Source organism: Procambarus clarkii, chromosome 80 (assembly GCF_040958095.1).
Source record: "Procambarus clarkii isolate CNS0578487 chromosome 80, FALCON_Pclarkii_2.0, whole genome shotgun sequence".
Lineage (NCBI taxonomy): Eukaryota > Metazoa > Arthropoda > Malacostraca > Decapoda > Cambaridae > Procambarus > Procambarus clarkii.
In genome coordinates this window covers 8089539-8100228 of record NC_091229.1, presented here as the reverse complement: position 1 = coordinate 8100228, position 10690 = coordinate 8089539, and the positions used below count along the sequence as shown (strand labels likewise).

Genomic DNA, 10690 nt, shown 5'->3' with positions numbered 1-10690 from the left:
TGCCTCGTCTTAGCACTGCAATTAACTACTATCCGTAGTGGGGTAGTAGCAGAAATTTTCTGTACAGGGTGGTGTGGCTAGTAGTGTCCTTCCTTTGGGTTAACATTTGTAACAACTTCGATACATTTGTCATCGAGCTGCTTCTGTATTATTTCATGGTACAACTTCAAGTTCTCAAGTTGTCTTTGTAAGCGCAACACCTGTGATCTTAATTGGTTTTGTGCCATAAAATGGTTGACGGGTAGCTGAGGGTGATTCAGCTTCCATGGTAACCTGACCCAGTATTGATTATCTCTGTAGATAACTGAGTCCAGGTATTATTTGTAAGTCCAGTCATCATCTGAGCTAGGTTGTTCAGGGATAATGCCGAGAGTTCCCAGGTCCCATAATTTATGTACAGGGGGATCAAGCTCATCCTCGCACATGTCTCTGAGTTGCAGTGGAGACTGGTCTCCTAGTCATGCAACCATTACTGGGTTGGAGTGTTGGTGGTCTACAGGTGCGGGTTATTTCAGCCGTAATACTGGGCCTGTTAGCAAATAGCCACCTGCAGATGGTAACATGTTCATACCGTGGTGATCTTCCTTTCCTTTGATAAAATTATGGTAGACATCTGATCCCATAAGGATTCCAATATTGGAAAGGTTGTCCGATGTGATTTTATCAGCCAAATGAATTCTCTTTTCTTCCAGGAATTTGGCTGTTGTTCCTAGATCATATACATACAGGTCTGTTGGGAATCTATCTATTACCAGTGCTTGTACCTCTCGTACATAACCTCCTAATCGTACTTTGGGTTGTACTAACCTGAAGACTCGGGCTCCTGAGACAGTCAGGAATCCTGCTATGTTTATTCTTGTCTCCTTTACAGGTGTAAGTTTCAGTGCATCTACCAACTCCTTTTATATAAAGGTCATTTGAGATCCTTGATCAAATAATCCACGTACGGTGGCTTTGAACTTTCCATTTCTAATGATCAATTGTGCAGTAGGTAGAGCTGATTTATGATCAGACCTTTTTTAAGAAGACACTTATGACAGGTAACACAGTACAAAGCTGTACTGAAGTGGTAGTTCCTTCCTCCTCCTCCTGTGGTTTGGCAGACCTTGTACTTGAGTCCCCACAAAGTGCTGTATGGTGTTGACCCTTATGGCACCCATTGCAGGTGCGTATTTGAGTTGTACAGGTGTCGGGATTATGTGCCCTTATAAACTTGGTACATCTATGTAATTCCTTGAGTCGTTTTATGCGTGTAGCACGATCGGGGTAAAGTTTACAATAATATATGGAATGTGCTTGTCCACAGAACACACATGGTCTCCAGACGTTAACAGCATCTTGAGGAGTCACCGATTTGGGTGGCGCGTTAACTGTAGGTTTAGAGGGACCAACTGCATATGTGCCCACACTGCCTTGTTTCCACTTTGTGGAGGGGGAAGTTGTTTTAGCTTTGTTTGGAGTACTGTTTGTACTCTGTTGTTTACTATTAGTGGTAGACGAAGGTTTAGATATCGCTTTTCCATCTGGGTTAAATCTTTGTCGTTCTATGATGGTGTGTAACCCTTCTGTAATCTCCGTTACTTTTAAAGAAGACTTACTATACAATACAAACAGCTTATCCAGTATGTCACTAAGTAATTTGCATGTCATATGGACTTGGATTATCCAGTCTGACTCATCCAAGTTCACTTTATTTTCAAGTGCCTTGAGCAAGGACTCAAGCTCCAATCTAAAGGCTTGGAGTGAGACTGCTGTATTATTTGGAGGGTTAATGTCCAACAGCTTCTGGGTTAGAGGTCTGATGGTCCTTTCTGGTTTAGCATAATTATCCTTAAGGAGCTGTACAGCATTGTCATAACCGTCATCTGTGTGGGTCAGATTACAGACCACCTGAAACGCTTCATCCTTTAAGACACTCTGTAAATATGTAAACTTTGTCGTCTTTGGTACATTGGCATTAGAATCCACGGAATCGACAAATTTGCTCCAGAAATTGTCCCAACTCTCATCCTCTGTACCAGAAAAACTTGGGAGACTGAGTGATGGCAATTTGACTTCTGGTGCTGTCTGGTTCTGGGAAGTTGTGGCTGCAATATTTGTATTGGCCTTATGTGTGTTTATTATATCGTCAAAGTGTTGTAACTTTGCAAGCATTGCATCTTCGTAATCTGAGTTTTCTTGTATTACATCGTTCATTGCCTCTACAGTGATGGTGGTAAGGTTTAGGACATCTTGATATTTTATCATTTGCTGCAACACATGCTGATATTTGATCTGTGCAAACTTATAATAGTTTTCCAGTGCTGCATTATTAACTGGAGTTTGATTACTTAAGTCCTCACATTTTTTAATCTGCCGTGTTAAGTGACCCTTCATGCCAGTGAGGGTCGCTTTCACATTTTTGGCAGTAGACATCTTGGAAGTACTTGTTAGTCGTGTAAGACTAGTATCAGGACTATTTCTGGCACTTGAATTAGTAGAGCCACTAGTTTCCGAACTAGAGCTACTTATCATTTAAAATATAAACTTTATAATCATACACTCTATAATTTGAGTGGTAAGCCTGCATCAATGCTGGAATTCCTCAAGTTATCCCTTGTTTATCACTCTTGGTTGGTACAGAGACACAGGTTAACACTCAAAGGTGAAATGATTATAGTTAAATTATGACTATAGTTATGGTAATATCATGTTGACAACACAACTCAAGTTGTCATGAATACTGCATAAAAATATGTACTTGCTAGGTTGTAATATGTGTTCAACTCTAGACAAGTGTAAAATTCTTACCCTTACACCAGGTTAGCACAATAAATTAGAATAGGTTGCTGTACAACACCAGCCTAAAATGTCCTACCCTTGTGCAAGAATTAGTTGTAAATAATGTGGCAGTAATTGTTACAGTAATGGTGCAAAATTAAAAGTAATTTTATATAAACTTATAATTAACTTATATATAAAGTAGCCTCTTATCAACCTCTTGTTATGAAAAAATACACAATTGTTCTTTTGGCACAGGCCTCAGAACAATAATAATGCTTGTTGTAAGTTCTGTTTGCTATGAGATTGAAAAGTTAGGCTAGAAAAAAGCAAATATATAGCAGTGTCTTCCTGCTATAATTAATGTATATGTAATATTGCACTAATGTTATGTATATAGATCAAGATCTTATATCTAGGTGCAAGGGACCTACTGGTTAACTATAATCATCTAGATTTAGGTTCGAAGGACCAAACAATGTGGGGAAAACTCCAGGCGGATATTCTCTTTTTTAAATTGACTTTAATAAGATAAAGTTTTATCTTATTTATTTTCTTAGTAAGTAAGAAATTAATTGAGTGAACTGTATGTACTTGTTAAAACTGCCTGAAATTATATCACATCACTTGGGGGACAATTTGTAGCTTAAACCACTTTAAGATGGCTCCTTCTTAAACCACAAATCGTTTACCTTATTAATATAATTATATCATACCACATATTGTGGTCTAGTCTACTATTATTATTATAATAATTATTAATTATGAATACTACTTCTACAATAACTAAAGAGGGCTTAGCTGTTCCTGTAAAAGGGGCCTGCTAAGGCTGAATAATTGTAGCATCAAAGATGGGTGTGGCCCTGTGCCTCTGAGTGCCACGTAATGGCGACTGTGGAGGCTACAAGCCTTGGCATACAGCTAGGTAAATTATGTGTAAGGCTCAACTAGCTGCTCAGCTTCTTGCTACTCCAAATCACAAATTACCTGTATGGGATGTAAGGAATTAATAAAGGTTCCCTAATTACATAGGGTTGCATATAATTACAGGTATGACATGGAATATGAGGGTGTTAAATGGTGTACATGTACTTCTTGTTGGGGTTCTTCAAACAACTTAACCATCTACCTAATGTGACTAATATGTGCACAAAATAATCTAGAAATACTTGGTAAGACGGATACGGTCGTTGCTGTGGCTGTTGAGAGGCTGTGTTGCTGGTTGTTGATACGTAATCTGGGTGTCTTCTGGTTAGCTTCTCCACAACGTGTTTGTTGTTGATGTGTTGTAAGGTGACGCTCCCTCCCTCAAAGTTCCAATGTTTTTGTTGGTTCTGATTCTAAATTTAAATACACAATAACAAGGGAGTCAAGCTATAATTTGGTGTTAGTAATTATATTCAGTCTTATTGAACTCTTTTTTTTATTCAATTTAGACACGAGACTGTTATATAAACAGAATTTAGATAATGTAAATATACATGTCGTCTATGACGTCACGGAGTCACCCATTCTCTATTCTTAAGGGGACACTCTAAGGGGATACTATGTTATTATGTGTGTCGGATTTCCGACAGACGTTAATTACTCCACTAATTATCATGAACTACTAATTGCTATACCCCAGAAAGGTAATTAGTCTCAAGCAAATTACGGTAACACAAATACTGTCAGACCATCACAGTTCCTCCCGACTATGTGAATTCATGATGAGAATGCTAATTACACAATTAGCTAGGGTGGTCAATTAGTTGTCACATGGACAACTAATTGCATCTGAAACATATCTCAACAAGCTCAACACTGTTTCCCTTAACAGCTCTCTCATTAAGTAATGTGCAACCCCTTATGTCGTTAATTACCCCTTAATTAACTCTCACTGAATCCTTAAGTCATCAACACAACTTAAAGAACACAAAGTAACCCCAGGTTATATAGGTCACACTTACAGTGGCATAACAAAATAAGTGCACAACCCACATACGGTTGCAGCTCTCTGCAACACGGTAATTACTGTACCCCCACAGTAATGACACACGGTTTGGCAACAACAAAAGTATAACTACATTACGACCCCCCTCTAATCTTGCAACAGTTGCAAGGAACTACTGTGTGGAATCAGTACTCTAGCAAAACAATTTACGTTAAGCACCGTCGCTTCACTGACAACTGGCACTAATTCTCCTAATTAGGCAGATTAACCAACCAATTGCTTGCTCTTTCATTAAGTACTGTGAATTCCCCTGAATAATTAAAGGACCTCCTTAATTCAACAACACAGTGCCTAGGGCAGTAATATAACGTATACCAAACAACAACACTGCTCAAACATACAAACATAATGATGCTGTCAGCATACCCCACATGCTAATGACATCACTAAGCAATCATCAACTATGCAAGGCCGTCATGGCACCTCGCCCTGGAGGAGAGGGTGCGTGGGGTGGCGCGCAGTGTGGCCGGTGTGGCCCACAGGCGTGTTGCCAGAATGTGGCCATCGCATGGCCCCACGGTGTCTGGCCATGAAGCGGTGCGGCGCGGGGTAGTCGAGACCTCATGCTGGAGCCTCAGGCTTATACAACGTGGGTGGAAGATTGACTCACACCCACACACACTACGAGCATGGCTCGCTCGTACACCGGGTGTGATAATGGCGGGCGATATAACATGGCGGACATGGCAAGGTGGAATTTCAAATTCCAACAGGGGCCTGTAATCTCACCTCAATTACACTGGGAGGCCCTGCCCTATTCCAACAATTGTCCGTTAACATAGACAGGATAACACATAACACCAGATGTGAGCAACCACATCTGATACACCATGAGGCTTCCCTGGGGCCTCATGGGTGAACACTGTCTTTTAGAGTCCTACACAGTTCCTTCCTTACTCCTTGGCACAAGATCACGCAAATTGGATCCAGACACGATCCATGATGGCAGGATTACCGTGCGCGATGAGTAATGAAGATAACACAACGATAACGGGGGTGGAGGTGAAGACACGCCACCCCCACCATCCTGAGCATCCAGCCCGCTTGTTCACCCCTCTCTAGACTGAAGATTTGGCGGACCAGGGAAACTCAAAATGCCCGTCTCCCCCCCACCATGTCTTGACCAATCAGAACAAAGGTAGCACAGCCTATCGTGCCGATTCCAATTACAGCCTTTCGCGCCTAAACATCACCTTGAGGCTGAGATGCCTAGACAAATCACAGACGAGACGCCTTCAGGCATCCCGTGACATCAGAAGGCAGGGAAGGGCTAGGTGAGAGAGGCGATGTTCACCCCTCTGTCCCCCACCTCTAAAACCGTTGGCTAGTGAGTGCAAGTACCCTCTCATACCACACTCACTCTCACAAGTCCCATTTCACCGAAAACAGACTAAATTCTGTAACTGTCTCTACAGAGCAGTAACAGACTCATGGCTAGTCTTAAACGATGGTCCTTAGCATAAGCTTTCATCCACCACCACACAAGTGCCGGTAGATTGAAAACTTCTTGTCTAGCGTGCACCCTACACTCTAGCCTAATCTAGAAAACTAGAAAAACTAGCTGAGGGAATTTCCATTCCCTCGCACATGGATCTAAATAAATTTAGGCAAAATGAAGTACATAGAGCTCTCATCAATTATTTATACTATATCAAAAAGGTTTTGACCTTTGTATTTATCCAATTGGTCATTTTTTTGCATAGGTGTTTTACAGGTAAGATGTTCAGCATATTTATTCACCTTTTGTATTCACCTGGGCGTGTTTACTTATGTGTGTTCACCTAGTGTTCACCTTAATATTCAATGTTTCTTCTAGCTGAAATTTAAAATATTACTAAAACCTAAAGCTGATTTTGTATATTTCAAGAAGTTTTTTTTCGAAATAATAACATGATTCAAATTCTATCTGCATGATTTATGTTTTTAGTAATGAACGAATGAGAGAAAATAAAGAAAATATCAGTGTATATGACGTATAGATCATATATTTATTTTTCTTTTAGTTGGCAACAAGTGTTAAAATTCAGAAACACCAGATGGATGGAAAATTATTTTATAATGCGTTTTAATTGATGTTTCAAATATTTTCCTTTCATATACATTCAAAGAAAAACAATAATACTCAGACATAACACATGTTGAGAGTGTTACAACAAATAAATGAGAATTTTTGGGTGTTGCAACACAGGAATGAAGTGTTGTGAGGTGAGTGTTGCAGCACTGGAATAAGGTGTTGTGCTTGTTAGAACAGAGAAATGTTTTGTATTAAAAAAAATTGTTGTGTATTAGAACACGCAAAACTGTGCACATTATTCCTGCTTTTCAATACTCGCAACACATTTTTTTCTGTTGCATCACTTACAACATGATATTTCTCACAACTATTATTTTCATGAAGAGTTTAACTTTGAATCCTTTCACGATATAAATATTTCATTGCTAACATGTAAATAAAAACAATCTTGGATCATAAATAGATAAAATAATATTAAAAAATATAACTAAAAATTTCCTAAATATATGAACATAAAATGATTAAACAAATAAAACGTAATTTAATAAATAAATCAAAAGCGGTCGAGTAATTAATGAAGGTGATTAAGCAGATATGTATACGTGATTAAATATGTAGAAAAGGATGATTGGATTAATAAATAATAATTTGACAAATAAATGGAATGTAATAAAAAGTGAAAAGATAAAACTTGCTAGAAATTTATCAATAAAAAGTGATTGGATATTAAAAATTTGGTTAAATAAATGAAAATAGTGTTAAATTCAAACTAAATATGATTATCTTGTTAATATATGGAAGAAAGGAAGCTGAAGTGTCTGAATAAGAATTCGAACTGGTGACCGCGTGAACACTGGGTCCGACCTCCCAGTCTGATCACAACGATTACTACTTAATGAAGAACTCATCACTTATTCATTCATCCACTTTTTCATACATCGTCAATTGACTTTTAAGACATGATGATAAAAAATCAGGACGGAAAAGAATTTCTGAGGAAGCGAGGTAAGGTAAGGTAAATATGAGGTGAAAGTACTAGGCCAGTATGATTATACAGCACTTGGAAGGAATATTTAGAGCAGCTTGGAGATATAAGGGCAAAGTGAAGGAATTGAAAGCTTCCACTTGGACCATCGGGGATCAAACACAAACGTATTTTAAAGCAGCACATATCTAATAACTTTAAGCAAACTGAAGTGTACACGGTTGTTCTCATCAGTTCTTTAAGGTATATAAATTTATTAATGAACTTGGTATTTATCTAATTTTGTCACAGGCTGTTTATAGCCTCGATAATGATGTTCGCGTATATATGCACGACTAGATGTGCTCACCTAGATGTGCCTACCTGTATGTTCTTTCCTTTATGTGCTCACCTAGATGTTCTCACCTAAATGTGTTAATCAAATTGTGATAACATAGTTGTTTTCCCTCTAATAATCAGTCTGTCATCTTGTTTAAAGCTTAAATATTACTGACACCTTAAGATGATATTGTAATGTTCATGTTTGTTTTAGTAATGATCGCATGGAAGGAACCCCAATTTGAAGATTAATGAAAAAATGGATACATCAGTATATATGACGAATAGATTAGTTTAGGATTTTTCTTTTAGTTTGCATACACGAATGTATACACACATGTTGTCAGGTTTGCAACATATATGAATAGCGTTTTATGAGTGTTGCAACTTAGAAATTAGGCGTTGTAAGTGTTGCAACACAGAAAAAAACATGTATGAACGCTTACGCATAACATGGAAATTATATTGCAATAAGGTATTCCTGATTGGTGGAACACTCACAACACGTTATTCCTGTGCTGTAACATTGAACCTATACCTAGAACACATGGTAAATGTTATTAATATGTTGCAGTTCTCACAACACGTTGTTTTGCGCTTAACAATCGCAATATGGTATTATTTGACATACTCACAGTATGTTATTTATGAGTTGCAAGGTTCACATGACGTAATATATATTTCACAACACTCACAATACTTTGTTGCTGTGTTGTAACACTAACAACAGGTTATTACTCTTTCGTAATACTATATTAATAATAAATTACAACATATGAAAGTTACTAGAACTCGCAAATAAAACGTGATTGAATATTTAAAATTTGATTAAATAGATGAAAAATAGTTTTAGATTACAACTAAAGTGTTATCTGCGTAATAAATGAAAAAAGGAAGCTCACATGTCGATATAAGAGTTCGAACTGGTGACCGCGTGAACACCGGGTCCGACCTCTCAGTCTGACCAAGACGTTTCCTTCTTAATGAAGAACTCAACAGTCATACATTCATCCACTTCATGATACATCATCAATTGACAGTTGAGACCTGAGGAGCAAAATTCCGGGAGGAAAAAATATAAGGAAAAGATGTGAGGTAAGGCAAGGTAATTATAAGAGGAAAGCACTAGGCCAGTATACTCTTATATATATATATATATATATATATATATATATATATATATATATATCTATATATATATATCTATATATATATATATATATATATATATATATCTATATATATATATATATATATATATATATATATATATATATATATATATATATATATATATATATATATAGCAACCCCTCCCCTCCCATAACCTTTAAGCACCTTTTTGCATTATTATTTTTGTATCAACCCATGTATATCTTGTAACCATCAAATGCATAATAAAGCACAAAAAATATTCAAGGAAGGGGGTGGTAGGAGAAAAGCACACAGAAACTGTATTGGAGGGGATCTAAACATTCCCTCTAATGCATTATGCGTGGTTTCCTCCGAGGCTATGGGTCCCCCTTCTTCCAGCTAGAGGTGGTACTCCCTTCCTATATATATATATATATATATATATATATATATATATATATATATATATATATATATATATATATATATATATATATATATATATATATATATATATATATATATATATATATATATATATATATATATATATATATATATATTGTGACGGTAACGCGTTGGTGTTCGGCTGTTTAAGGCTAGGGGTATGGCCTCGTCACATAGTTATAAAAAAAAATAGAAAAACTGGAACTTCGTCTGTGGTAAGGTAAGGAGAAGACACACAAAACACAAGTAAATTTTAACAATGAAATTTTAATTACGTTAAATAAATCAAAACATGAAAAAATGGACAAACAAATTCTTATAATAAAATCAATCAATCAAAATAATAAGAATAATTAAATGACACAATGAAAAGTTACGTTAAGATAAAATAACAAGAAGTGCAACACAAAATTAAAGGGAGGTGCTGGAATATTGGCTTTAAGCTACCACCTCTCTCAGTACACGCTAACGTCTAGCCGGGAGGAGTGGTAACCACGAAAGCACTGAACATTCTGAGGTCTGAGGTCGTGGCGACCCCAGACATCAAGTAGTATGGGGGGGTGGAGTGCAGTTGCAGCCAGGCCGGCGACCAATCAGCGGAGCCGGTAGCGATCAACAGGTAGTTTGGCGGTTTGAGTCTGAACAGGTGTCTCTGGCTGCAACGTTTTGCGCTCTGGCAAACCTTGGAGATGTTGTTGTCGTTGTTGGACATTTCTTCCCTAGTAGTTTTATATATTTTCAACGACGTGATTGTGGAGGGAAGAGCAGGCTCAATCTCTTGAAGGAAATTATCGTCACAACTCTCCCCCGAAGCCTGCGGTTCTGGAAGAAGTACGTCGTTATGTGGTGGAGTAATGGATGGAGTTGCTTCTGCTTCATAAACTCTGGAGAGATCATGGGCTAAGATGTTGTCAGACTCTTGGTATAGCGTGTCTCCAGGTTGAATTTCTGCAGGTAGCAAGCCCATAGTAGAAGACGTTGAGATGAGAAGGGAGCGTGCTGCAGGAGATGTAGGGTGGTGTGGTCCGTATTGATGGTG

The 10690-nt window shown here is 37.6% G+C and overlaps 1 protein-coding gene across 1 annotated transcript; it reads right to left on the bottom strand.

Moving 5' to 3' along the window:
- Window positions 1-1008: 1008 nt before the first annotated feature.
- On the bottom strand, window positions 1009-2415 carry LOC138357817 (uncharacterized). Its single transcript, XM_069314993.1, has one exon. The coding sequence runs from the start codon at window positions 2413-2415 to the stop codon at window positions 1009-1011; it is 1407 nt and encodes a 468-aa protein (XP_069171094.1).
- Window positions 2416-10690: the final 8275 nt, after the last annotated feature.

What these genes read in the sequence shown, in the direction of transcription:
- LOC138357817 (XM_069314993.1), bottom strand. Translation starts at nt 2,415, where the DNA reads ATGTCTACTGCCAAAAATGTGAAAGCGACCCTCACTGGCATGAAGGGT.